At 57.8% G+C, this 27881-nt stretch overlaps 2 protein-coding genes across 5 annotated transcripts in view; both read right to left on the bottom strand.

Annotated features, from left to right (window-relative positions):
* ZNF609 (zinc finger protein 609) overlaps nucleotides 1-26729 on the bottom strand; it is a 36839-nt gene extending 10110 nt beyond the window's left edge. For 2 of the 3 annotated variants that reach the window (XM_048955890.1, XM_048955888.1), the window contains exons 1-3: nucleotides 26599-26729; nucleotides 17803-18672; nucleotides 1388-1613 (exon numbers count right to left, since the gene is read on the bottom strand). In XM_048955890.1, the coding sequence (XP_048811847.1) occupies nucleotides 1388-1613; nucleotides 17803-18552 (976 nt within the window). In that variant the 5' untranslated portion in view covers nucleotides 18553-18672; nucleotides 26599-26729. The remainder of the gene's footprint in view (nucleotides 1-1387; nucleotides 1614-17802; nucleotides 18673-26598) is intronic. The other variant, XM_048955889.1, reaches the window with a different exon arrangement.
* A 208-nt stretch (nucleotides 26730-26937) lies between these two features.
* Nucleotides 26938-27881, bottom strand: part of TRIP4 (thyroid hormone receptor interactor 4) — a 29039-nt gene continuing 28095 nt past the window's right edge. Inside the window, exon 12 of one of the 2 annotated variants that reach the window (XM_048956350.1) lies at nucleotides 26938-27334. In XM_048956350.1, the coding sequence (XP_048812307.1) occupies nucleotides 27290-27334 (45 nt within the window). In that variant the 3' untranslated portion in view covers nucleotides 26938-27289. The remainder of the gene's footprint in view (nucleotides 27335-27881) is intronic. The other variant, XM_048956348.1, reaches the window with a different exon arrangement.

Raw genomic sequence — 27881 nt, 5'->3', positions numbered from 1 at the left:
TGGAACAATGTGGGAAAGCACCAGCAGAGCTGCTTCCTCAGAGGACTGGAGCCCCACACAGCGCTCAGCGCTCAGCCACCCTGCGAGCGAGCAGAGCGCACTGCTTGCGCTTCGACCCCTCCCGGCTAAGCAAGGGGTCTGTTTGCTCCTCTGCCTCCCGTCGGGGTGTTTGTTCCTCCTTGCACGTGCAGCACGCACCTCTTCTGATGCCCATCCTCCAAAAAATTAATGGAAGGTCCATCTCTCATCACCACCGCCCCTGGGGGTTTGACAGAAACCAGAGCCCTGGGGTATTATAGACTGCAGCCTGTGGCCAAGGGAGTCACGCAGGACCCCAGACCCCAGTGGTGCTACCGCCATGCAGCGCTCTCCCTTCTGGCTTCCTGGTACAGCCCTGGGGCAAGCAGAGCAGCAGCTACTTCCCAAGTGTTGATGCACACGGCTGTATCCCTACCAGCTAAGACAAGGGTCCCTGGGCCCGATTTTACAGCACATGGCATTCTCCTGCCTCGGGAGCAGCAGAAAGCACACGCTCAGCTCCCTGCTAGCTACATTCAGATGGGCTTTTCCACAGCAAGCAGAAGGGAACACAGGAGGGTGGGAGGTCCCACCCAGCTCTGGGTGCCCCATCCTCTGCCACCTCTGCCCTCCCGGGCTCAGCTGAAGCCAGACACAACCGCAAGGAGTTCACCTCAGGCCTCCAGAAGCAGAACCCTCCCATGTCCCCGAAGAGGCTGGAGGGAAGGCCAGGTTCCAGCGCTCGCTGTGCTCCGCTGAGCCACCTATTCATCCTTGTGTTTCTTGGCAGAGCCCCAACAGCAACTCAAACCCATCAAAGGGGCTGGGAAAGCAAAGCAAGCTGTGTGCAGATGAGACGAGCTCCAGCGGAAAAAGGTTCGATTGGCTTGGCAGAAGAGACGAGAGCCTGATCTCCTGTCGAGTCTATTTTGAAAGCTCCGCCGGGGTTTTTTAATCCAGCAGGAGATTGCTGCTGCCTCCCAGGGTTTGAGCGCTTTTGTGACAGACCTGCAGGTTGCCAAGCAGAAATGAAGTCAACTCTGTCGAGTTCCCGTTCGGGCTGGCGTGGCCTCTCCTCTGGCACCTCCAGGAGCAAGTCAGCTCTTGCAGAAAGGCAGGGAAATGGCAGCTGAGATTTTCGCCCACTGTCTGGGCGACGGGCTAACGCAGCGCGCAGGCTGACGCAAGTTTTGGCCTGCCATTCCCTCCGCCGCACAGCCCGCGAGCTGCTCCCACACAGCTCCTCTGTCCCGACCACCCAAATTGCAGCACAACGCCCTGGAAGCGCCAAGGCACGGGGACAGAGGAAGAAAAGGATCACCACAGCTCTTTGAACGGGAATGCTGGAGAGCAGAGAGCCGCCACTTACCGTCCTCCGTCTCCTGCCAGACGATGCCCTCCAGGTTGACGCTGGTGCCGGGCTCGCAGGGCCCCAGGCACTCGGGCTCGGTGGCCAGCGCCACGTCGCAGGTGTTGACACCGACGGAGCGGGTGCGCACCATGATCTGCTCACACGGCGACGAGATGTCGTTGTTGACCACGGGGACAAGGAGGTGCAAGGGCAGCACGGCGGGTGTGGAGACCGGAGATTCCATCTGTGGGGAAGGAGAAGCGTGTTGATCACAACAAGCACCAACAGGCAGCCGTGCTTCGGAGAGCCTCGGGAGCTTCCAGTGCCCAACAGAGGACAGGACCTTGTCGGTTTCTCCCACCCCGGCACGCCCGTACCCACGAAACCCTCAAAAGCTTTGGAGGGGGGTGGGTCCTTCTGCAGGAGAGATCTGCAGAAGTGGGTGCCAAGTTCCTTCTCTAACCGCTTCTGCCGGTGCCATCGGGCCCGGTCAGCACGGCTCTGGGCTGCTGCTCTGATGCGCAGGCACTCAATGGCTTTGGACCCGATGGCTCATTAGAAAAAAACGACAGGCTTCTGCTTGACTGGCAGGACAGGCCCAACGAGCAGCGGGCTCTGTGCGGTCCCATGAAAGCCAACATCCTCCTCCTCCCACATCCACCCCGTGACCATCCCAAGACACACGTCCAGACCATATCCCCCTTCTCCAGGCAAAAATCAGATCTCAAACACCAACCATTCTGCCCTCCTCCTTCATGTCACAGGCAGAGCTGGGCTTGGACACGCCAGGCGTAACTGCCACACACATCTGCAGTGCTTTGGGGCTGGCTGCTCATCCCCTGCTCGTCTCCTCTCGCACAGTATTTTATGATCTTGATAAGGCACCGAGCAGACTCAAAACAGAAGCAGGCTGAGAATTATCACCGAGTGCTGCCCTAGGTTTCGGTTTCAATCAGCTGAGGGTCTCTGGAGCATCCAGCCCAGAGACTCCTTGCACCAGGAGCTCACACCACACAACTCCCTGTCCCACACACTACTGCACATCGGTGCATCCCATGCACCCAAACAAGGATGTTTGCCGTGAGCTGCAAAGCCTCTCCAAATCCTCAGCAATGCAAAGCATCTGACAAAGCATCCGGCATCCCATCAGCATGTGTCCTGTGGGATGCCAGGAGGTTTTGGCTATAGGGACCTCACCAGCAGACACCTCAGTCCCCTAAGCCCAGCCTGCACTCTCAGTGACTGCAGGGATGAGATGCTCCAAGGAGGCAGCAGGGTCCTGGCGGGGCTCAAGGAAGCAAACTCAAACCACACACCAAGTGTTCCGAATCTGAGCGAGTCCCCTGCAAGAAAAGCCATGGCAAGGAGCAGGAGGGATGCTTGGCTTTGGGCTGCTTGTTTGTGCATGCAGGGGAGAGGAAGGGCACCTGTGGGTTTTGAAACTGTTCGGCTTCCTTCCACTTTGCAACAGAAACCACAGTGCAGCACAGGAGCGTTTAATTACAGTTCCAGCTCTGCTAATTATCGCTCGGTCACATTTGTAATCTGCATTACGCCACAGTGCATAATAAGCAGCTCACTGCGATCTCTCTAATAAGCGAGGAGGCTTTATGGGATTTCATATTTCACCCTGCACTGGAACAAACACAGCCTCATTTATCAGCCATCAGGAAAAGGGGCGCTTGTCTGCTCCCACCAAGAGCTCGGGAGCAAAAAGGGGCGTGGGGAGGTGGGCATGGGGATGTGACCTGGCGTGGGGAGCTTGGTATGGGGATATGGCTGAGCTGGAAGAAGAAGAGGGCAGATCGGCCCCTGAATTCCCCCTGCTGCACATCTCTTATCTCCCGGTGCTGCAGTCTTCCCTCCTTCTGCTTCACTGGGGTGAAGAGATGTGCCAGCTGAGGCCGAGGGCAGCAGGGACCAGCGTGGGGTGGCACAGAATCAGGCCCCTGTAAGATCTGCTGTGTGAAATAACGGCATGCAGTGCTCCCATCCCACGCACAGCGAGGCCCTGATGCTGCCGTGCCCTGCCCTATGGGGCCAGCTGCTGCTGCCGTGGGAGATGTGGGACCCAAGCTCCCATGGCGGCATAAGAGTATTTAATTCTGCTGCTTGCCATGAGCTGGGGGATGCAGAGGCAGCGTGCGTGCCCTCTAGCAGGAGCTGGGCAGGACAACGTTTCCCATGCCGCTGCCCCTGCAGCGAGCTCCCTACTGAAAGCCCTTTGTGTCCGCGCGGAGGTTTTCCCATCACGAGGAACGTGCGCCCGCCGCCGCCGAGGACAGAGGTGGAACGCAGCCAAGGCTGGTGAGCAGCGGCAGCGCCTGGGAACAGCAGCTCTGCCATCACACTGTCAGCATGGGGATGCTAAGGGAGGAGAGGGCGGCACGTCAGTATTGCTGCTCTGCCCGATGCCAACCTCTAAAGCACCTTGCTTCGGGCAGAGTCGCGCCAGGACCAGCAGTTATGAATTTTCTCACTCGTTCCCAATAATCTAAGTCATCCGGGCGTGAAATTCTGAGCGATGAAAGCCAACAGGTGCAAAAGCCTTGTGTTTGGGAGCTCTGATAGCGCCCAGCTCTGTCACCATGTCACCATCCCACGGCACACACTGAATGCCACCTCCCTGGGGTGGGATAACCATGTGCAGCTCCAGCTGGCAGCTTCAGTGGGTGCCTCCAAGCCCGACGGCACAGCCCCCAGGTGCCCTGCTCAGCGCTGGCTGACATCATGCCAGAGGGCGGTGGGGCTTATCTCAGTGCTGGCAGCACTTGGGGATCAGCGTGCCTTTGATCAAAGCAGGGACAGTGCCCAGGACAGACGTGCTGGCACCCAGTCACCCGCTCCAGCCATTTACAGGATTATCAGAGAAGCTCTAGCAAAAGAAAGCAAGCAAAAAAAAAGGTATTTTCTATTGGAGAGGGGCAGCAAAGAGCAAAGACAGGGGATGGGTGTGTGAGGAGGAACTGGGAAAGAGAAATCCCAGACATCGATCTCCTGCTGGGGAGATGCAAGTCCAAAAGACCTCAATGCTGCAGCTCCTTGAAAGCGTGCCAACAGACACCACAAAACCCAGCTGAAGGACACAGGACTCCAGGCAGCCGTGCCAGAGCCCGCCCCAAAACCCAAATCCACACACCCTCAATGCATTTGGGACAAACTGGCTGAGAACTCCTGCAGGGCCCATCCTTCTCGGAGGGAGACTTCTGAGCTCTGCTGCTTCAGGGAGGTCAGGAGGACACGCCGATCCTACACCATCCTCTGGAGGTGGGGAGAACCCAACTGTTTCCCATACACCTCCATCAGGATGAGCACCCACCAACCACAGCGCACAGCTGACATGAGGTGCCGGGGGCAGGCACTCAGCTGGAAGACAGCACAGCTCCGTGTGCTTCCTTTGCCTTTCTTTCATCTTTCTCCTGAATTTTCCAGCCTAAATCCTGATCCCATGCTCAGCCCCCAGCAGCTCGCACCATGGCACGGCCACGCAGCACGCAGAGTGGCATGTGAGCTGGGAGCATTAATTATTAAGTCACTTGATTAATTAATGATGCTCCTGCAAGCACAAAGTCCTGCACATTCAAAGTTCTCTTTGGAAAGCTGTGGCATTTATAGGACAGCCAGTGGAGGCAGAGCTCGGGAGCTGGGAACGGCGTCGGTGTAGGATGACTGCAAAAGCCAGGCACCTGGCTCCTGGGTGCAGGAGGATGAACAGAAATGGCTCAGCGCACCCAGTGCCCTCACTTGCCTCAGTCCCAGGGTGCCCTAGCCACGGATGTAGGAGAAATGCAGCAAACCCATCTGGGCGGGTGCAGAGATGCAGAAAACAGGAGTGCTGCACATGCTCAGCATAGCCGGGTGTTCAGGGCTCCTGGAGAGGCTCCATTCCAGGGTGAGAGAGACGTATTTCAGATGCGATAAGCAGCAAAGTCTAGAAGGAGTTTCAGATCTATTTATCCCTCAGGCAAGAGGAGACATCTTCCTTCCATCTCTTTAATATTAAAGACCTGTTTTGGTATGATTTCCACGTCTTAGCCCTCGCAGGCTGCACGTTTAGGAAGCTGCCCGCTTGGCTCTTATCTCCTCTCCTTTGTAGGTTTTGCTCGAGTTGCCAGGAGAGATGCTCGTGGTTTGCAGTCACAAAGCCAGCTCTGTCTGACGGCTGATGGGGAGATTGCAGGCGGGGAGGCAGCGAGGAGCCAGCCAAAGAGCAGCATGGTACGTGCCGGCAGGGCAGGCAGGGAGACAGCACCCCGCATAACCTGCATCGGGGAGGGGACCAACACGTTCCCTGCTGCAGAGCTGCCCCCACTGCACATCCAAGCAATGCAGAAAAGCATGCTTGAGTGCTGCTCCATCAGCTCCTCTGGACTGCAGCAAGCTTAGAGCTGAGATCCAAGAGGGATCTGAAAACCCCAGGGGTGGGAGCAGGGGGACGCCGACACCACCCAGCCCCGGGGCTTTCCTCCAACCCCAGGAAGGTTCCTACACTCTGACCTTGCAGTTCTCAGCCTGCACACAGAGATAGATGTCACCAAATCTTGGCTAGCTAGCCATGGAACAAAGCCCAGTGCTCAGGGCAAAACAGCAGCCTGGGTTATGCTTGAGCAAATTTCATAGCTAGCATCCCTAAAATAAAGCAAATGCGCTGTTAGAGAAAGCATCTGCTTTATTCCCCAGGGCTCTCCATGCCACACACCGAGCTGCAAGGGACAGTTCCTCCCAAAGAAACACTACAGGTTCAGTGCTTAGTGTGCAGGTTGGGCATCCCACGTTGTTCAATCCAATCCTTGTCACTTCTGCCCTTACAATGTAGGGACCCTATGGTACCGTGGCCCCAGGGTCCTACGTGCTCGCACCACAGCCTTTGGCTCCTAAACTGGGATTTCGTTGCAAATTTGGCTTCTCTGGATGTGAGGGAACCAGAAATAAAAGGCCAAGAGAAATGGGACAGCAGATACCCTCCTGAGAATGGCACGAAGAGATTCCCAAAGAGAGGATTCCCCATTATTTAGAGGATAGACACTGGTCTGTAGAGGAAAAAATAAACATTTCTGCCTCCAAATTCCTGCAGAAAGCCCACCTAACCTCCAGCTCCTCTCCCTGAAAACACAGAGACAGCATCTGTACCCCTACCCTGCCAACTTCAGCCATCCAGAAACGTGTAGCTGGATCCACTGGTAGAGGTTCCAGCTATCAGAGGCAGGAAATGCAGGGAAGGCTGGGTGGATGGGGTTCTTGCCTAGTGGGGACTGGGGCTGGGAAGTGGGGTGCTGGCTGGGATCAGTGGGTCAGCAGGATGCCCTGTGGGTGGGCAGGGTGGCTGGGGTTAGCTTTTGTCTAGCAGATGCAGGAGGAGATGCCACAGTGCCTGCCAGAGCATCACCATGTTTTTTGTACGGGGGCAAGGAGAGAGAGCGAGCTACGAGGCTGGAGAATGCTCTGTAGCACGGAGGCTGCAGCCACATCTTGTTTTAATTGCATCAGCAATCACTAAGCAATTAATGGCAGGGAGTAGGAGGAGCAGGGCAGCAGGAGACAGAAAGGCACACAGCAAGTAGGGAGAAACAATTTGCTCTTTCTCTGAGGAGAGCAGCACCGTTTACATCCACTGCGCCCTGCTCCCAGAGCACCTCTTGTGCCATACCCAGGGACTAGAAGCGGCTCGCCGCCCTCCCAAAGCGGTCACTGCAGAACACTGGCTCAGGGATGGACAAGCAGGAACCAACCACTGTCCTGGGAAGCGCAGCCTGAATGCCAGAAGCCGCCCCGACCACTTCCAACCAGATGCAAACACTTCAGCAGGGCGGCCAAGCTGACCATGGGCCCCTTTCACCCAGCTTACGGGGATTGCGCCGGGTCACGGCACGCCGAGCTGTGCAGAAGGGAATGGCTGCAGTGAAGGAGAGGCGGGAAGCGGTGATTGATGTGGACGATGTGCCATTCCAGGTCACATATCGACAGGAGCCGTGCCTCCTCGTGGGCGGTGAGCCAGCCCGATTATCTGTCATATGCTGCAAGATGCAGTGCCAGCAGCCCGGCCGAGATCACCCAGCTTGTTTGTAATAAGAAAATACAAACCCTCGGATGCAGGCAGCCAGCTTTTGTTCAAGCCTTCACTTGCCCGTGGAAGGTGAGCGAGCGCAGCAGGCTGTGTTAAAGCACGCAATGCCTGGAGGCTGATCCTCCCTCGTGCTCCTCAAAGAGCGATGGAGAGCAGTGAGCAGGAGCGCTTCCAGAGGGAAGGACGTGAGCTTTCCTGGGAGCCAACGCTCTGTTAACCCTTCTTCTTGCTTTTCTTCTGCTGCGGAATCCTCAGATGCGAACCCTCGGCACACGGTGCCATTTTGCGTCCCGCAGGGAGCACCAGAGCCTTTCTGCCTCTTGGGATCAGAAGTGGGGAAAAAGGTTTGTCATGCTTGTTTGACAACCCTGGCGAGCAAGTGTAATGCAAATCTTAGTGCTTGCAAAGCGTATTTTATCTGGAGTTTGAAAAGAGAGAAACCAAATTACACGGAACAGAAAGTCAAGGAATGAAGGCTGCAGGTTTCAGAAGAGCTCACTGGTTTTTGCTCCCTTGGGTTCTGCAAGTGCCTTAGAGGACGCCCATTTTCCAAGGGTGGATGTTCAGAGCTGCTCAAAAGAAGACATATCGTAACCCACACATCCATCCTGATCACCTACGGAAATACGGACTGAAAGAACAGCGTCACCCTGGGTTTGGATTGCATCCATAGGCTGGAGGACCCAAATGGTCAACGCGCCATCGTCACTGTCATTCAGAGCAAAGCCACTGAGGAAAGAGTTGAGGGTTTGTGTACAGACAGCCAAGCACGCCCAAGGCAAAAGCTTTATCCCAGAGTTCCAGCCCACACTGTCCGGCACAGGCAGAGCAGAAGCAATGCCAACAAAAGCTCCGTAAGGCTCCTGGAAAGGCTGCAGCCTCAGCTGACCTCCATCTAAATAACAAATCTTCACCTGCGACTTCAAACGACACGGCACGCCGGGAACCTGCCATTAGGTAATTAGGAACCTGAATTTTTACACCCGAGATCCAGCACCGCAGGTCATGCTGCAGTCGAGCCACCCACGGCATCAGGCCTGGCACTGGAAGAAAATGGGAGCAGGAGCTCGAGGATGTGGGAAGAGAAATAAAAGCTTGGCTTTGGGAGCCGGGCTTTGTCCCAGCAGGGCTTGCATGCTAGAAGTTTAAGAAGGGGTTTGTTTGCTGACAGCTTAAAGGATTTAAGGGAAGGATTAACCATGGCTTTGCTGATGAGAGAAGCAGTGGCAAACTCGGAGCAATCCCATGCACATGGGGAGAAGCTGGAGGAGGATGGGGAAAGGGGGATGTGCTGAACCACAGGGCCGGACTGCTTTGTGCAGTAAGCTCAACTGGGAGCCACTCTTCCCAGCGTTAACAACCTTCATCTGGTGCCACAAGATACAGGGAAAGCCTAAGGAGAGCCAGGCCCAGGGTCTCACCTGCATGCTGGGATGGAGCCCAGCTTGTTCAGGTGCCCAAACGGCAAGCATTTACAGCCAAATCAAGCTCACACTCAGCAGGACCCACAAAAGATAACGGCAGGAGGCAGATCTGCTCCAGGCAGTGGGACATGCAACTGGAGGGCTTCCTTCCAGCACAAGATGTCCATCACTGAGCACCACAGGGCTCAAACAGATGCAGCCGATCGATGGGCTTGTCTGGCAGGCTGGAGCCCAGAGCCAAGGACGTGCTCCGGCTAATCCAGGCGCTTCAGCCATCGCGGCCGCCAGGCAAACAGGCACGGCCCCCTTAAAAGAAGGCATCGCCAGCACAGATTTAGCCGCAAGAGGGTGGGGAGATCGCTGAGCTCCAAGCCACGGGCTGAATCTTATCTGCTGCTTTAATACCTATCAGTGTTGATACAGATTAAAGGATTAGGCAGGATTACCGAAGGCAACCCCCCTCCGGCCCCAGGCGGTGAGGCTGGGCATGGGTGCGGTGCTCGCATTCCCCTCCTGCGCCCACAGCCCTGAGGGAAGCAGCCTCCCAAAATGTGGCGAGGAACCTTGTGAGAGCAGTGCAGGGAGCCAGGCTGGGCTCTCCAGGAGGCAGAGGAAAGCTCTGGAACACCGGCAGGCATCGTTTTGTTCTCCCTGAGGTTGCCTACCAACATGGAACTGGTGGCATCACTGCTGCAAGAAACCATCCCACCCATCCATCCACCATCCCTTCCCTAGCCCAAAGCTCTCTTACCAACACATTTGGGCAGCCTAGGGAGGCCGCCTGCTTAAAACCAGCTTTTTTCTTGCTGCTCGGCATAGCTTTTAATTGGATCACTCCCTGACCCAGTTCCCCACATGGCTGCACAAACCCTCCAGCATCAGTGTGGGAGGATGCACCAGGACGCCTCCTGCAAACGCCGATGCCCACATCGAACAGCTCCCGCACCCGAGCTGCAAAGAGAAGTTTCCCATTTTCAAATAGATGCCTGCATTCTAACACTGCTGCTTTCATGTGTGTGGCTACAGTGGGAGACCTACCAACAAGCAGTAAAGGAGCATTCCAACTGGGCTGCTTCCCTTACCACACAATCTCCATTGCAGTGCCGTTGCACTGAGCACCATCTGCAGCATCAGGTGGTGACCATCCAAACGTCTTTGTAAAAAGTCTGAGACATGAGGGAAAGAACCCTGCGTGACTTTCCAGAGCAAAGCTGAACTTCCCTGGGTTGCACACACGAGCCAAAAGCAGTGCCCTTGTCACCCAGCACTGCAAAAAAGCAGCGCCACTGCAAGCTCTGCTCTAGCAGCTGTCTTCCTCCCAGCAAAACACCGCCAGGCTACAAGACCATCAAGACCTGCATGACTGGACTTTAGAAAAAAGAATAGGGGAAAAAACAAAACAAAACAAATGAGCAACATAACATCGAGATTTCCATTTCAGTCCAGAAAAAACAAACAGCGTTTGTCCCCCCGCCCAGGAAGGCACGAGCTGCAGAAGCTCGCCGGGTGCATGCCAACAGCAATAAATCTGGGATGGAGCTGTGCTGCAGCCCGGCGCCAGGACAGATCCATCAGCCCTACAAATTCTTGGCCCGGACCAAAAAGCAGCTCCCTCCCTCCAGCCCTGCTGGGCCGAATGCCAGCTGGGTCCCCCAGTGACCCTACTGGGCCAGGCTCCCCATCCCACAAAACTGCCCATGGGGTCGATAACCACGGAACCAGTGAGAGTATTCCAGCCAAAAACAGGACAGATGGGCTATTCCCACCAGGAATAACCCCAGGTGCAAATCATGGACCCTAAGGTTTGATGGGACACGAGTACCTCCAGCCAAGGGGTTCAGAGTTAAGTCCTACAAGTATCCTTTTCTCCGCAGCACCTTAAAAATGGATTGCTTTGGATGACTGCAATAGAAGTGAAGAGGTGTCCATCAGGAGAAGCAGAGCGTGGTGCAACGCCAGCACATGTCAGGAGAGCGCGTTGTGCTTCTTCCAGCAGAGCCAGCTCCGTCCCCATGAAGCATATGGCATCACAAACGTATTTTGCTTCCCGGGTGCACAATTTGGGAGCACACACGCCGTGTATCACCTACATGTCTCATCGGGGAAGGAGCAGAGCTCCTTGTCACCGCGCAGGAGTTGTCAAACAAAGTCACAGCACAGGGACGTGTGATGTGTAGGGAAAACACTGCCAGAAGGAACACAACAAAGGGGGCAGAATTGAGGCTGCTGCGCTCAGCTTTACGCTCTTCCTCCCAGGTGCCAAGAGCCCACCTACTGCTCAGATGGCTTTTCACTCCACACTTCAATGATGAGCTGCATCCCGCTGCCACCGCTGCCTCCTGGCACCCACCAAGCAGAGACAAACTCCCTGGGGACCCATGGCCCTGTAAGCCCTGGGAGCTCGAGAGCCTTCCTACAGCTGCCCGCCTCACTCACCCACAACTCTGCTACACGAGGAAGTCCTGAGAGCAGTACTTTGTCCCAAGCAAAGATTATTTTTGGCAGGCTTATCAGAACAGTTCTTGCTCCCTTAACCTCTTGGATAAGAGCGCGCTTAGAACAGTCCAGATGTTGGAGCACCAGTGAAACAAAAAGAAATGGTACAACACAACCCATGATAAAAACACACAATGAAAACACACAGAAGCAACAGCAGCACAGTCAGAGCCCGAAATGAGAAGCTTGAGCTGAAAAGAGGGAAGTTATGGGGAACTCAAAGTTATGGGGTGGAGATGAACCTCCCATCCCAGCAAAGCACTGCTCTGAGCAAGGGGTCACCTCTTAGGCTGCTCCAAAACCCATCACCCAAAGCGATCCTCCAACGCTCTGAATCGCACAACGTTTCCCGCTGCTACCAACAGATTCCCAAACAAATCCAATCTGTGCAACCCCTACAGCAGCGATTACTGTAAATTAAGCAATCTTCTCCTCCCAGGCCGGCGCTGGCCATCTCCAGTAGATCTGGGACAACTTTCATCAGCTGCTCCCAGAGGACTGCAGCTGCCAGCAAGCCTCCAGCGCTTTGAAGCAGGCTTATTTTCTTGTTCTCCTCACCCAGAAGCACTAACACGATCCGATTAAATGGGCCACATGAAACCCAACCCACCCACACGCTCCCCCATTTTTGCCCTTTCCATTCATCGGCAGCCTCAGTGCAACACGGGTTCGTCAAATTTCTCCCCTTTCCTTAAATTCTTCTGCCAAGTTCTGATTAAAATCCTCCTAAGTGGTTTTCTCTTGATTCCATTTCCTAGAACCGAGAAGTAAAGCAGTCCTGAGCGCAGCACTGAGTGCCAGCGTTAATAGCCGCCGACGCAGCCGGGCCATCTCGGTCTCCCACGCAGGCTCGTTAGGATCAATGGGAAATTGAAAGCAATTCTCTTCCCATCTCCCCTATCAGACCACCAGCTCCCAGAGGAGGTTGGGTTTTAATAGCCCTGCTCGTACCACGCTCGGATCGCTGTCAGTGTGGGCATGTTTCACGGTGCACCACCGCTGTGGGTATCGCTTCAGTGCTGAGTTTGAAACGCCGATGGACGACGCTTTTCTCCATCCTCTTCTCCCTCGACCTGAGGGCTCCTGCACGCTGCCTATGGAGGCAATGCAATGGGAACCCCAAAACACTTCACTCAAACCAGAAAATGCAGCACCTGCCCTCTCCACCCTGTCCTCCACACCTGAAGGGCCCCACAGGGAGAGGCACTACTGCCATCAGTCCCCAAACCCCATTTTTAATTCCACAAGCACCCTTGGAGACCACTGAATCCACCTGTGGGAAGGCTCACCCACACGTGGGTCTGAGCCCCCACCCATCAGGTTCTCCATCAGGGAAGACCTCCCTTCTCTTGTTGCAGGGCAGAGCTAAGAGGAGTGGAGGCTGCGAGTCCTGTGCTGGGATCCACCAACCCCACGCAGACCATGGGCACACGTGGGCACACTGGAGGGCAGCTCCACATGCAGCTTTCCTCACGCCAGGCCTGCGGCTCATCTCCCAGCAGTTACAGAATGCTCTGCTCGTGGCTGTAGCGTTTTTTCCTCCAAAGGGACACACAGAGGCCTTCTTGCACAGGTCCGCCCTAACAGCTCCCTTCACCCTCATACACAAAGTGTAGTATTAATAGCCAGCCTGAAAGACCATAAAACACCAAATATCTAAAGAGTTCCTGTGCCTTGAAATGTAAGCTAAGCAAAAAAAGAAAAAAAGCAGCCTTCCTGTTAGCAAACAGCTGTGATATATATACACACGCTTGCTTTCCTCCCTTCCAAGCCACAGAAGAGCAAACAGCACTCGAGGCTCTGCAACGCCGCTCTCCCTACAAGGCATCCTACAGACGTGCAATCCGCCAGCTCTGGCTGATCACTTCGTTTCCACCTCAAAGAGCTCGTTGGCACCTCGCCACGCTCCCCTCACTGGATCCTTTCCAGCCCTCAGAAGCAACCTGCCCAGCCTCAATCCTCCGCCCTGCCCTCGTCCCCTTCTGCCAAGCCCAGCTCTGGGCTCAGCTCACCGGGGTGAGGGGGATGAGCAGGGCTGCTCCCAGCTGGAAGCGGAGATGGAGGCGAGCGGGACTGCGCTCGTTTGCATAGCACCTGGGAAAAATCACAGCACGGCATTTACATCGCTAATTGGGGGAGCGAGCTTCCTGGAACAAGATTGCTTTCTGGCACAGGGAAGGGAAGGGAAGGAAAAAAAAAAAAAAAAAAAAAGGAGAAACACTCACAGACAGACACAAAAAGCCTAACCACCATTTGTAGCTGCGACTCCACCTGCAGCACCTGCCGGCACCAGGCGTGCATCCCGCCGCATTTGGTGGCACGCAGTTCCTCTCCCACCAGCGCGCCCGCACACAACCCAGTGTCACCCTCAAAAGCCCCAGGTGTGTTTATTGCCACCCCTCGGCTCCCTGCACAGCCCCAGGCAGGGCCAAGTAACAGGGACAGCAATACCTCCAGCAGACACTGCCATCAGAAACAGCACATCAGCAGGCTGCAGACACCTCCCCGTCCTTTCAAAGCCCAGCCAGCCAGCCAGTGCATGCCCGTGGCGTTACAGGGATGCTCTGAAGCTGTACTTATGGAAGGGCTCCAGCTCCAGCCCTAAGTGCCCACAGCAGAGCACGGTGACCACAAAGAAGACGAGCAACCCTGCGCACCAAGGCAGCCTGGAAAGGCACAGGGAGGGCCAGCAGAGTGCTGGGCACGGTGGGCTGCCAGGTGGAGTGGCAGATTTGCTCATTAGTGGATTATTTCTGGCACACTCCGCCGTGCATCAGCTCCCCAGAAGGGCTGTAAGAGCAGCTCACGGTTTTGAAGCCTTCGAGGCTGCAAGGCGCTGGAGACGCCGGCGAATCTTCCTTTAAAGAAATCTCGCTCAGCCAGATAAATGGTGCTGTGCAGCAGGGGTCATTAGGCTAATAAGCAGCCACTGTCAGCCTGGAAGCAAGGCAACAGACACAAGAGAACCCACCAAAGCCAGTTAGCCTCACCATCTGACCCATCTAAAGCAGCCACCATCTGCCAAGAAGTCTCCTTTGGTGGAGAAGCTGGGCAGGTGGGTGAGCACGCAGGGGCACGTGGCGGCCACATCTCTGGCCACTGTGAGGCTGGGGAGACACGGAGCGCACAACGCCACGCATTTATGGCTTCTCCCAGCCAAGGAAGCGCCGTGAGCCCGGTGCAAAGTCCCTCAACGGGGAGCAGTTCCCCCTCCCGCACGCTCCTCGTTCCTGCATTGTCATTCCACTCTCGTGCTTGGCAAACAGGAGCGGGTTGCTCGGCGGTGCTTGTGCTGCCGTGTCCTTGACAGGGAGCCGCCGGCCTCGGCTTCCAGAGCACTGGGGAATTGCACCGTGAGATGGAGACGGGGCTGCCCTGCGAATCAGCTCTTAAATTGGAGCCGGTGATGCAAACGAGCTGTGCATGAAGCTAACGCAGCCCCTAACCGGTCCTTCAGCTGTGCCCTGTGGGAAACCCAGCAGGAGGAGACACGATTTCCCCTGCTCTGCTACAATGCCTTGCGAAGTGGGATCAGCTGAAGCTCCCAGACTGCTAGCAGCCTTCAGAAAGAAAAAAAAACAAAAAGCACACACATATAAATAACCTCTCAGCAGGAGCCAAAACTCAGAGCCTAACCCCATGGTTTTAAGTGAACAAGTCCAATTTCCTCCTTTGTAGCTCTTGACACATGTTGGCTGCGTGCCCCCTCCTCGCCTTGTTCCTGCAGCAGAAGGCTCTGCACTGCGGGTCAGGGGACGATAAGGAAATGAGCAGTGTAATTTCCAAGGCCTCCAAAGGCAGCCCTGTCAGCAGCTCCGGAGGCGGCTTACTCGAGCATGGCTGGAGAAAGGAAACCGCGGCGAGAAGAGGCGGCAGCTGCGCCGTGCGCTCCCTGGCTGCCCTTGGCTCGGCCCCGGCTCGGGCTGCCAAGCTGCCGATCCCTGGAAAGAGCTGGAGCAAGGGTGGGAAGCCTCAGCCATGAGCACCTCGGAGTGTTGGGTTTGGACGCCCTGCGTGCCCTAAAACCACGGTGAAAAAGGAGAGAGGGGATGGACACAGACCGCTCCGCAGCGCCTGTAAAGCACCTGGCCATTTCCTTCTAGGGGTGTCCTTTGCTTCAGCCCTGAGAAGAGCAAAGCCACAATGGGCGCTGCCCATCACCACCCCCGTGGCACTGGGCTCGGAATCTGATGCTGAAGCATGAGGCTGGGCACACAATGCCTCATCCCTGCTTGGCCATATCTGCTTGCAAATCCACCATCTCGAGCCCATTCATCCTCACCACAAAGCAGCCTGGGCTTTGCTGAACCCCCGCACGGTGCAGCAGTGAGCCAAGAAAAACAATAATTTTTAGGTAAGAAGGCCACTCTGGGCTTTTTTTTTTTTTTTTTTTGCAGGAGTGGAACTGGTGGGACTGCAGCTCCTACTGCCAGCGGGACATGCACCAAGACCTCAGTGGGGTACAGATGGGCAATAAGGGCTCCAAGGGCTCCTCCAAGCTTCAGGCAGAGAAGCTGCCCAGGTAGTTCTGCATCACAGCAAAAGAGCTGCCCACACAGGAGGAAATACCAAAACCTAAAATGGTGCATGGAGCTGGAAGTTCCAAGCACTGTGAACCTGCTGTGCTATCTGCTAGCAAAGAAGACAAACAAGAAGATGAGTGCCAGGGAGGAGATGAGACAGAGCAGAGGCACAGTTTGGATCCCCTTACCATGCCCCCTCACCCTCAGATCAGCACCAGCACGCTCAGAGCAAAGCTACACTGACTTCAGGAGAGAGAACATGGGATGAAAACGCAGCAATGGCATCCGCAGGGGAACAAACAAGGCCTTCTGCCCGAAACTGCAGTGCACGTGATGCAGAGAAGGTTTTGTGCAGAACCAAGCCTCCAGCAGCTCCTGTTTGCCTTTTCCTTGTTTGCAGCAGCGTCACATCTGGACAATCATCAGGGAAAGAAAAAAAAGAAAGAAAAAAACCACCTCCTCCTGCTGAACAAGCTCTCAATCAAAACAAAGCCGGAGCAGCAGCCAAGAGCTGGGAGGCTCTTTTGTTTAATGCTTAACATCCCCTGGCTGGCCAGCACTGCTGCTCCCCCCAAATGCTGCACCTCAGCAGCTGGGCCACGTGCAAGGCTCAGCACAAGGCTCCATGCAGGAACTGAGCCCCCTTCCTGTCCCCCACATCTCTGCTGAGGATGCAGCAGGGACTCACAGACCAAGTTAAAGGAGGGCAGGGGAGCTCGGCAAGAGGTGGCTGCATGCAGGGGGATCCCTACCCCTCGTTTTTCCCCTCTCTCCCTCCCCAGATGGGAATCGGCCTCAGAGCCTCCTCAAGCTGAAGAGGTTGCCCCACACAAGTGCCCAACGGGCTTCTCCTCCACAAGCCCAACTTGCAGCCATTCAAATCCATCATGCAAAAGAGCATCTGCTCCTCTTCCCAGCATCATTCACCTGGGTTTTGGTGCTGGGAGGGACATGAAATAGCACACCTTCTCCACACCACTCCTTAGTTTCACAAGCTTCAGCTGATGGCCCCACAGGCCTGTTTTCCTGACTGACCCTAGAGCCACTCACTCCATTCCCTGTTCTCTCCCCCAGCCTTCTGCCTGTATTTTCATAGCTCTATGCTCTACTTTCGCAGACATTTCCCCATTCTTGCAGACATCAGCAGCTCTCCCCATCCTCCCCCCCCGCCCCGGTGTCCAAAATCTGCAAGTCAGAACCAGAGAGGAAACACATCAGCTTCCACATCGCCAACCACAACTCCAATCCCGCACACCTCCCCAGTGCAGGAGCACGGCGCCACCGGCACAAAGGGGCTTCGGTAGGCATGAGCACACAGAGCTGTGCATCCGAGGGCACCCAGACCACTGCTCAGGCTCTCAGACAGATCAGGCACACTCTGCCACTGCAACCCACAGGGCTCCTGGAACTGAATTGCAGGGTGTGCCCATATGCTGCTCCTGCCCAGCCACAGCACCAGTGCCACGCAGCAGCAGAGGAGAAATGCACAAGAACCACCCACAGCAGGGCAGTGGCCACAGGCTGACTGTTGCTGCAAGCTGGGCAAAGCCCACACCCCACGTGAGGAGGCTCCTGTCAGTCCCCCACGCACCTGTGCAGATCCCACATTTACCAGCACACGAAGGTCTCCTCATCAGCAAACGACGCAAGGGAAAAAAGAAGTTCTTGGGGAACCACAGGCAGCTCTGACACACACAGCAAGGCCGCTGTGGCTGACAACAGGCTGGAAGCCCACAGTGCCCACTGTGCCAAGAGCCGGAGGTGGCACAGAGCTACGCATCCCTCCGGGCTCCTCCTGCTGGGCCGTGGGGACCAGGGAAGTTCACAGGAGCCACTCCTGCTCCTTCACCACACGCAGCAGCACGTTGCAGAGCGCAACAACCTCTGGCACTGCCACCGCTCCTTCGCAGCCTGAACCTTCCTTACCTTCTCCGATTTGACCTTTTTCAGCTGCCGGCACTCTCCTTCCCCATCCTCCAGCTCTGACTTAACTCCCAAGGGGTTGAGCGCAGCTCCTGTGTCAATAGCTATACTCCCAAGCTGCTCGGTGGCAGCAGCAGGCTCCGTCCCCTGGCCACCATCGTACTGTCCCACCCTCACAGCCAGGGCCAGGGGCTGCAGCACACCAGGCTCCTTCTCCGTCGGAGCCCCCGCACCCTCACTCCTTTCCTTCTTGCTTTTGGACGAACCGCCCTCCTTGTCCTTCTTGGAGCCGGCCACACTGCGAGACGCCTTGGCTGACTTCTCTGAGCCCTTGGGGGTGACGGCAGGCCCCAAACCCCCTGAGTTCGCGCCATCCCCAGAGCGTCCTTGAGCCTCCTTCTTGCCCCCAGCTCCCTCACCGGCCGTGAACAAGGAGCTGCCCGGGGCCGGTTTGCCACTGTCCTTGCCGCTCTTGCTCCTTTTCGACTTGGATTTGCCCTCCTTGCCTTGCGGGCCCGGCACCGGGCTCACAAACTTGATGTTGTCAGGTAGGGTCGCCACCGCGTTGGGCGCCGGGAGCCCCACCTCCTTGGAGCCCGACATTTCCAACTTCTGCTGATCCTTCTCCAAATCAGCGTCCAGATCAATGATGAGATTCCCTACGCCAATGTCCCATTCATCCCCGCTGTCGTACGTCTCTACCGGGTTCGCATCGATTCCTTTCCCTCCGGAAGCTCCGCTGCTCAAGGACATCTTAGAGTTAACGGCCCCTCACGGTTCAAGGCTCTTCCCTGCCTCCTGCCCGGGGTCTGCAGCGCTACGACGTCCTCGGGCTGCCGGCGCTCGGGGTCTGCCCAGGTGACGGCATCGCTGCTGGAAGGGAGAGCAGAGAGAGGAGTTACATGTGGAGGATGGCACACAGGGGCAGCCGCACCCAGCTCTCGCCCCACCGCCACCGCACGCCCCAGCCGGCGACAGGGTGCGAGTCCCCTCGACCGTCCTCACATCCCTGCAGCAGCAGGAGCCATCTGGCAGCGGTCCCTCGATCGATGCGAGGCCCTGGCAGGTCACAGCTCCCGGCTCCAACAAGACATTACTCACACATTCCCTGCTCGCCATTTCCCTCTGAATTATTGAGCGCGGCCCTGGGATGGAGGATTGATTCCTCTCCTGCCGATGCCACCCACGGCCGGGCTGCCTGGGGGGGCTGCTCCGTTGCCAGGCACGGGGCTCAGTGCCTCCCTGGGAAATAAATCCCAGCCCTGGGGCGCATGGACACGCAGGGCGGCATGGAGCGGGGCAGGAGCACTGTGCAGGGACACAGCACCGCACCCGGCCGTGCAGCTGCAGAGCTGGGAGGAAGCCCTGAGCCCCATCTGGATGAGGCCCCCCTCCAGCTCTGCTGTGCCTGAGGCCTGCTGCTATTGATGAGCAGCACTTCAAAAACAGGTGACTTCAAGAGAAACAAGGGGGAAAAAAAAAAAAAGAAAAACAGAAAAAAAACAAAAAAAAACACACACACAGATTTCTTCAAACTCCAGCAAGCAGGAGCCTGGAAAGCAGCTTCATGGTGCGTTTCCAGAGATGCAAACACTGTAAAAATGCCAAGGATTCTTTCATCAGACAGGCTGCCGCAGCCAGACCATTTTCCATCTGCTCCCCACAGCATCCCTGGCTCCGCGCAGCCAATAATCCACTCTCTGACAGGTCATTACGGAGAGCTTGAACCCCAGGAGCCAGGGGCGAGCACGCAGGCTGGAAATGAAAAGCACTGACCTCTCATTTCAGCGGCAGAAAGTGCCGAATCAGGAGCTCCGTGTGTGCTGACGGCCGCACCAAGCCTCCCCGCGCTGCTCTCACCTTCCTCCTCCTCCTGCCCACCTTCCTGCACACACGGCTGGAGCATCCCGCTCTGCACCCTGCACCCAGGCCCTTCCGTTCCCATGCTGGAGCCATGGCCTCGTGCCCTGTGTGCAGAGGGGTACGGCAGCACAGCCGGCCCCACAGCGCCCCAATGCTCCATGCCATGGTGAAATATTGAGAACACAGGCAGCAGACGAGGACTTAGGTCTGAAGCTGTGCAAACGGCAGCGGTGGGCGACCACGGCTGCTGATACCTCCCACAACAAAAGGCGGAAGGAGCCCAAAAGTCAGCCGGCTCCTCAGAGAGCCAGGAGCAAACAGGTTCAGCAAACAGGGGGAGAACACGAGCACCCGACAGAGGAGGCTGCCCAGGCCCTGCCAAGAAGGGAAGAGCTCAAACAGGACCAACTGGAACGGGCTGGGCTCTGAAGGCACCGCAAAGAGGAATGGGGAAGAAGCGGCGCGTCCCAGCCCGCGACCCCGAACTGCAATGCGGGGTGTTTCCCTGCAAGCCAACCCACACACGAGGAGGTAAAGCGGTTCCCACAGCCCCAAACGTTGTCCAGGTCCCCACACCTCACACTGCCACTCACCTCCCGCCATTGCCGGATGGATCCCCGTGCACCATGAGCAGCGTGTGCTCACTTGTTGGCTGGAGCCTTGCCAGCACAGCATTTTAAGAGCAGTCCTGGTGCACAGATCCAACAAGGAGACAGCTTTCTGCTTGGGAATGCTGTGCACACGCAGCACCAGACATGAATAATTCAGCTCCATTAGGTGCCGAGACCTCTCCAATCCACATCTCCGTGCTGGGAAGGAGCCAGCGTATTAGAGACAAACCTGAAAGTTCACTCTGGGAGCAAGCAGCCAACTGCAAACACACCTAGAGGAAACTATTCAAACAGAGCACTTCAAAAAGCACCCAGCAGAGAGCCGGGAAGCTGCACAAGCCCCAGCTCTTAGTGCTCCAGCATGCCGGGTCTGGCCGAGCCCTGCACCGTGGTACTGGAACCCAGGGAGGGGTGGCAGGATGCTGGAGGAAGTGCTGCTCCTGCCCCAACGGAGAAGGGCTGGCTCATCCCCGTCCAGGAGCAGCCTCTGGTGGCTCCCAGACACGACTGACTGCTACTTTTCACCCTGCGTAACTTTCAGGAAGCGAGAAGAGGAGAAGGGGACAGAAAGCCGGGGGCCCGAGGGGCCTGGCCACAAGGCATGCCCCCAGCCCCTTCTCCCTGCATGCCGTCCCAGCACCAGATCCCTTTTTGTTTCCTTTTACGAGCAAAGTGAGCTCCGAGGGGACGCGTTCCCCTTCTCAGGGCCGCTGTGCTCGCTCATAATCCCCCGGCTGGGCTTGTTTGGGTTGGATCTTTGTGAAGAAACTCCCGTGTCTTTTTCTGCAGATCTCTTTTTAAGATGTTCCCTTTCTCCCCGCCCCCTCTCTCTAGAGATGGGGGAGGGAAAAAGGAAAAAAAAAAAAAAAAAAAAGGAAAAAAAAAAAAAAAAGAGAAATGTTGAATGAGAGCCAGCTGGCACACACAAGAGGAGACGGAGAAATCTGCACAAAGGAGCTTCCTCACTCACTTGCTGCTTTCAGCTCCAGAAATCCAGCAGGGAGGAGGGCTTGCTCTCCCCCGTGCATCACTCGAGGCGCAGCAGACAAAGGCGCCTGGCCATGACACCCTCCTCGAGTGCCACCCAGGGCAGCAGGGCTCCACGTTCGCCCCGCGCCGTCGCCAGGCGCACCCAGCGACGCGGAGGAGCTGCGCTCCCACCGGGCACCAGCACAACTCCGGCGGCTCCCGGCTGGAGCGGGATGGCGCGGGCACGCTGCCAGAAGCCAGCAGGCTGAGCCCCATTTGAATAAAATGGAGCCAAAGCCTCCTCGTTTAATATGGAGGTGCACCCCGGCGAGACTACATCTTCCAGCATGCACCGCAGCCCAGCGAGCGCTCCAGAAACTTACGCCGGGACTCCAAGTTTCCGCCGGCGGAGCTGTGACACCGGGGATGAACCTGACACGGGGCAGCCAGCGGCTGAGTCATGTGCTGGCGTTCCTGGGGAAAGCCGAACGTGGGCAGTGCAAAAGCAGGGAGCTGCGAGAGCCGAGCGGTGCGGGGGGGCAGGAGGGCTGCAGAGCAGAGTTTAGCAGATCTATCCGCCGTGACACCCACCCACTTCCAAACACACACTGCACGCCAACGTAACGCACACCAGCAGGCAAAAGCTGTGGTTCAGACCAGAACTCAAGCTCGCATCCACCCCTCCCCAGCCTGCTGGTAACCCCAAAACACAACCCTGCAGCAAGGTGGAACGTAAATTACTACAAGGAATCCATAGATACGACGAGATATGGGCACACGGCATGAGATCTGAAGAGCAGGTTTTGCTGTGTTAGCCAAAACTCTTCTTCCCTCTGATGCTTACTCCGCTCCAGCATGCAGCACAGCTCAGGAGGAGCCCAGTGGGTGGCTGACAAAGCCCAGCGTCCCAAAGGAGGCACCGAGCAAAGCCAGAGCCCAGAGCACTGCGTGCCCCTCAGCCCCAACAGCCCGGCGTCACCGGCAGCGACGTCACCGGTGTGAGGCACACAGCAAGGGGGAAAGGAAAGGGACGAAACGTCTCAGGCCTTCTCTAGTGTCTTGAGATGGGAAAAACGGGAACAACTCTTCTTTCATCCTCAAATGGCTTTTGGGAGTGTCAGCACCAAAGTCACCATTTTTCGTTCGCCCCGAGCACACACACCTCCAGATTCACAATTACTTTGTTCCGGCACTTCACAGCCATGGCATTGTTTCCCAGCTGCCTACCCCACACCGAATCAAACACCTCTCAGGTTTTCTCTACCAACATGCAGAGAAATCCAAGAACTTCCTACTTTAAGAGCACAAACCCATGTCTGGGAAATGACACTGTCAATGGAAGGCACACTGATGCCTGCAGAGCCACGTGAAGGCACCTAGCATCACTTCCTCTCCCTCCCATGTAGGACAACAGACAAATGTTCTTCTCACCCTCCCTCCCCCCCAGTATGGGGATGGATGGATGCAACCCCATGGCCAAAATCGCTGTCTCGAGGTCCTGCCGTAGGTACGGCCTCACAGAACTCAAAATCTGAGAGCTGAACACATCCAAGAGCTTCACCCAGATCCACAGGTCCACATCCATGCAGCACCCAGTGCTCCCAACACGTGGCTGTATTGGGAAAGAGGAGCTGAGAAACCTTGCCATGAGGAACAAGCAGGGGAACAAGGGAGCAGCTCCCATCCCAGGAGCTCAGCTCTCCCATCTGTCCAGAACCAGGGACACAATCACAGAATGGCTCAGGTTGGAAGGGACCACAGAGACCATGGAGCTCAGCTCCCAGCCCTGCTGTGGGCCGCCCACCCGCAGCTCAGACTGCTCAGGGTCCATCCATAGCCGTGTCACTTCTGGGGAATGGGGCACCCACAGCTCTGGGCAGCCTCAATGTGGTGGTTCAAAACCATCAAGAATCACAGCACCGTCCTCACCCAAAATCTGCACTCCTGCAAGCAACGTGCAGCCAGGATGAGCTTGGGAAAGCTCTGGACCTGGCGCAGGTGCTCTCCTCGCGCCCCACGGTTTGCTCCCGCCGAATGCCAAAAATACCATCAGACACTGGAGAAGGGACATCTGAGCAAAGCCTGGCACTGAGCAGCGCATCGTGACGCTTCCCACAGGGACATACGGGACAAATCTGGGGGTTGGTTCTCCCTCTCCATCAGGAAACTGGAACCAAGGCAGCTGTGTGGATTGCAAACCGGTCTGGCTACACCCTTGCAAAGCCCCACGTACAACGGGCAGCCTGTCCTCACCCACTGGAGAGCGCCTGGAGCCACCCCAGGGCTTACACACACCTCAGCCTTCGGAGGACAAAGAACACCTCTCTGCCACTCCAAAAATGAAGGAGCTGCCACTTCTCCTATTAACGCCTTTAATTCCCCTCACTCAATAAGCAATTAGGGCACCTTGGCGAGACGAGCAGAGGCTTCATTTGCAGCAGAAGACCGGAGGTGCAGCTGCAATCCCTCTTGCTGTCAAGGCACCAGCCTGGGAACGCTTTGGGAAAAGCCAGCCAGGCTGCAAAGCGCAGGAGGAGACATGCAAGCAGTGACAAACGTGGCACACTGAGGATCGGAGCAAGAAATCCCAACAGCACTTTTTTTCTACCTCCCCCCCCCCTTCCTTTCTCCTTCTTATGGGAAGGATAATAAATAGGTGTGTTTCGCAGATTAATAAAGCCCATTTGCAATGCTATGATATACATCAGAAAGTTGCTAATTCACACTAATGGCCCATTGCAAATGACCGAGTTTTGTGAATTAGCCAGCATGTAATGGAACACAATAAAAAAAAGCTAGAATCATGCATCAAAGTGTACTCGGCCTATTTTTGAGCTGTAGTCCAGTTTTAATTACTTGTGGCAATGGGCACAAAGAGAAAGAATGTCGAAACCAGAAGAATACAGAGGAAATCTGCAGGACGAGGAGTCCCGCCGCAGAGCCTGTCTGCAGAGGCACCGTTCTGCAGGAAGCTGGAGAGCCCCGGCTCCCATCGCTGTGCCAGCAGCACGTCGGCTCCTTCCAGAGAGGTTCCATTCCATCAGCCCCGAGGAAGGGCACATCACATTTATGGAAATGGTCCCCAAATCACCTTGTTTTGTATCGATACATCGCCATCCTGGCGCAAAGCGACGTCACACCCGACGGAGCGCGGCACACAGACGTCATCCTCAGGCTGCCACGAGGCCAAGCGGCCCACGGCAGCTCAACGGAAATCCCATGCTGCAAAGCCTGCCCGTGCCCACTGTGTAAAAGCACAACATACTTTCTCCTCTCCTTTTTGTTTCTCACTCCAGAAAGTAGGAAACAAACTGCAGAAGTCAGGAGTTTAATTAACACCGTAAGATTTTCCTGAGCTGACCCACAGCCCTCCTGCCTGCCCGCACACCTGGTGCTCAGGTGAGGCCGACTTTCTTAGCACGTGAGGGATGCTCAGTGCAGCAAAAACAAAACAACACCTTGGCTGCAATTAGCAAACAGATTTTTTGCCAGAAGCAAGATGGACATTTCCTTCAAAAAAAATGCACAAAAACACCCCAGGAGAGTTGAAGTCACGGGGTGAGCTTCCATCCCGTTCTAACCACAGGACCAGCGGAGCCCACCGCCGCAGCCGCCCGATGGAAGCACGGCGCCGCAGGGAGACGGACCACCGCACAGGGTGCCTGTGGAGCATCCCAATAAGGGCGCCACGGGAGAACAACTGGCACGGGCCGCCTCCCTGGGCTTTGGGAAGGCACGCACCCAAACGGCTCCAAGCCATCCCACCGGCAGCCAGCTGGGCCGGGCTGTGGGCAGCCCCATCTCCCTCCCAACCCAAAGTCAGGGAGATGGCTTTGCTGTGCAACCGAGCACCGACCTCACCCGGAGCTCAGCAGGGAACTGCCCCACACCTCGCAGACCCCAAAGCCCACGTTTCCCTTACGCACCGCGTAAGAGCATCTGAGCACGTGCCGCCACACATCCCCAAAACGATGTACCTGGGACCATAAATACCATCCTCTTTACATAAGGCTCTGGATAAAAGGGACAAAGAGGCTTACCGCCTTACATCTGGCACCCGCGTTGCATCAGCAGCGCTTTAATCCGAATCAGAGTGCGGCCGCGCGTGGGAACGCCTGCCCGAGGCCGAGAGCAATGCGATGCAGAGCGGATCTTCCTACCGCCGCCATGGGAAAGCAAGGAAAGGCCCCGCTGGGGGACGGGTCCCGCTCGCGGGGGAAGGTCCCCAGGCAATTGGAAGGAGCTGCCGACGCCACCGCTGAGCCCCGGGACGCTACCGGCACCAACGCAGTGCGCGTCTGTCGGCCGCTCTTGTGCTCAGCGAGCCGTTTCTTCACGACTAAACGCGTTTCAGAAAGCTGAGCGGTCCGGGGGCAGAGGCCGAGCCCAAAAGCCCCGGCCACGCTCTATTACAGGTCACGGCACCTCGCTCCATCAGCGACCTCCTCCCGGCCGGCCCCGACGCGGGGCCGCTTCTGCCGAAGCACCGCATCGCGCCGCGGGCGGACGGGGCCGAAGGAGCCTCTACGGGAGCGGGGCGCGAAGGGGACGGCGCTCCGTCCGCAGCCCCCCCACGGCCGAACTCCCGGCGCGGATCAATGGGAGCCGAGCGGCTCTCCCAGCGCCGCGCGCGGCCGTGCGCTGCCAACAAAGAGCAGAAATGCGCGGCGCAGTCCTACGGCGGAGCCACGCACAAAGCGCGGAGCGGCCCCGCGGGCCCCGCACCACGGGGGGAACGGGGGGAGGGGGGGAGGAAGGCCGCGAGCACCGCCCGCCGCGACACGGCCCCGCGGGGAGAGGCGCGGGGGGGCGGCGTGACAGACGGGGCCCGAACCGGTGACCTTCCCGTGTACACAATGGAGGGAGCGGGCAGCGCCGCGGGAGCGGCTCGATGCGGCGCTCCGGCCGGCGGGGAAACGCGGGACCGAACCGGGCAGCGACCCCCGGCCCGGGCAGAACCGTCCCGCAACCGGGGGCCGAACGGCGGCCGCGGGGAACGCGGGGAACGCGGGGTCTCGCGGGGGGGCGGCGGGGGGCCGGGAGCCGTTGGGGACGGGGTCGGGACGGGGGGCGGCGGAAGGGTCCCGGCACCAACGGCCGCCGAGGGGCGGTTCGGGGCCACAACGGCCGCGGGGGGCGCGGGGGTCCCGGCCTTAACGCTCGAGAGGGGGAGGGGAGGAGGGGGGGGCGGCCCGGCGGGCACCGCTGGGGGCGGAAAAGAGGGGGTGGGGGGGCGGCCCCAACGGGCTCCGCCGGGAGGAACGAGGGCCCCGACCCGGTGCCCGCACGGGGGGCCCCGAAGCTCGGCCCCCCCCGCCGTACCCGCCGCGCCGCTCAGCGCTCCCCCCGCACTCACCCGCTCTCTCGCGCCCCGGCGGCCCTAGGTCTCCTCCATGGGGCCGGGTGGGCCGCGGGCAGCTAAGGCCCGCCCGCCGGGCCCGCCATGCCGCCTGGGCCGCTCGCGCAGGCCGCGCCGGTGTCCGCCTGGCGGGGCGGGGCGGGGCGGGGCGGGGCGGGCGGCGCGGGGCACGGCCGCTCGGCTCCGCTCGGCTCCGCTCGGCCGCGCTCGGCTCCGCGGGGACGCGGCAGCCCGGAGCCGGCGCCAGGCAAAAGGCGGAGCGCGGAGTCCGGAGCGGAGGGCGGCGGCGGAGGGGAAAACGCGGGGCCGGAGCGCCGGAACGGCTCCGGACTACGAGGGGGGAACGGAATCGGGCAGAAGTTCGTCGCGCTGAGCGCGGCGGGCAGCCGGCCAGGGAGCCGCGCAGCGCCCGCGCACGGCCGCGGGGAGCGGCTGGGGGCAAAGACGGGGAGATCCATCTTCTCCACAGGAAGACAGGGCGCGTGACCGCCGCCCGCTCTTTGGCCACACGCAGCAGAGATGCAGGCTGGGAACAGCGCTCCTTTTAATGCCGCCCGAGGACAGACGCAGCACCGCGCGCCGAGGCCGTGTCCGCGCCGCGCCGCGCCGCACCGCCTGCTGCCCGCCTCGCGCCGGCCGCTGCCCGCTTGCTCCGCCGGGCCCGCTCACGCCGCCGCTTTCTGCTTCATTAACCCCTTCTTCGCTCCCTGATGGATCTTCGAATCCAGCTTCCCTGTAAAGAGAGGGGAAAAAAAAAAAACAAGCAACCCTCATCACTCTTTATTTTTAAATGCTATTTCCAATGCAAATCAGCTGGAGGCAGCGAGGTCTCCTCGTTAGTGTGTTGCTGTCACATTCAATTATCGTGCTCGAGGAGCCAGGCGTTCCCAGCCGCCGTGGCTTCCCCTGTGCGGGCACCACACCGAGCCGGGGGCTGCGGGGGGGCTCCCGTGCGGAGGAGAGCAAATTGTCATCCAGCACTGCTGCTGGGGAGCGATCGTAGCACAGAGCTCAAGACACTGCACTTGGGGGGCAGGAAAGCCAAGAGGCGGGTGTCATGCTGCCTCACCCTGACCCTGCCTCCCTGCTGCAGTGTGGTCGGGGGCATTCCTGGGGATGCGATGCACCGGGCTCTGAGCTGCTCCCACCGTCAACTTGCACCAAACTGAGCACATTTCTCATTTCAGCTCAAAGATGACTCCAACAGTGCTTTTTCCAAAAGCAGCAGACTACAAAACCGCTTGTTCCACCACAGCAACTTCCCTGAAACTGTCCCCCTC

This window comes from Lagopus muta, chromosome 10 (assembly GCF_023343835.1).
Source record: "Lagopus muta isolate bLagMut1 chromosome 10, bLagMut1 primary, whole genome shotgun sequence".
Taxonomy (NCBI): Eukaryota; Metazoa; Chordata; class Aves; order Galliformes; family Phasianidae; genus Lagopus; species Lagopus muta.
The sequence above is the reverse complement of the archived record's forward strand: the minus strand, read 5'-3'. Positions and strand labels throughout refer to the sequence as shown.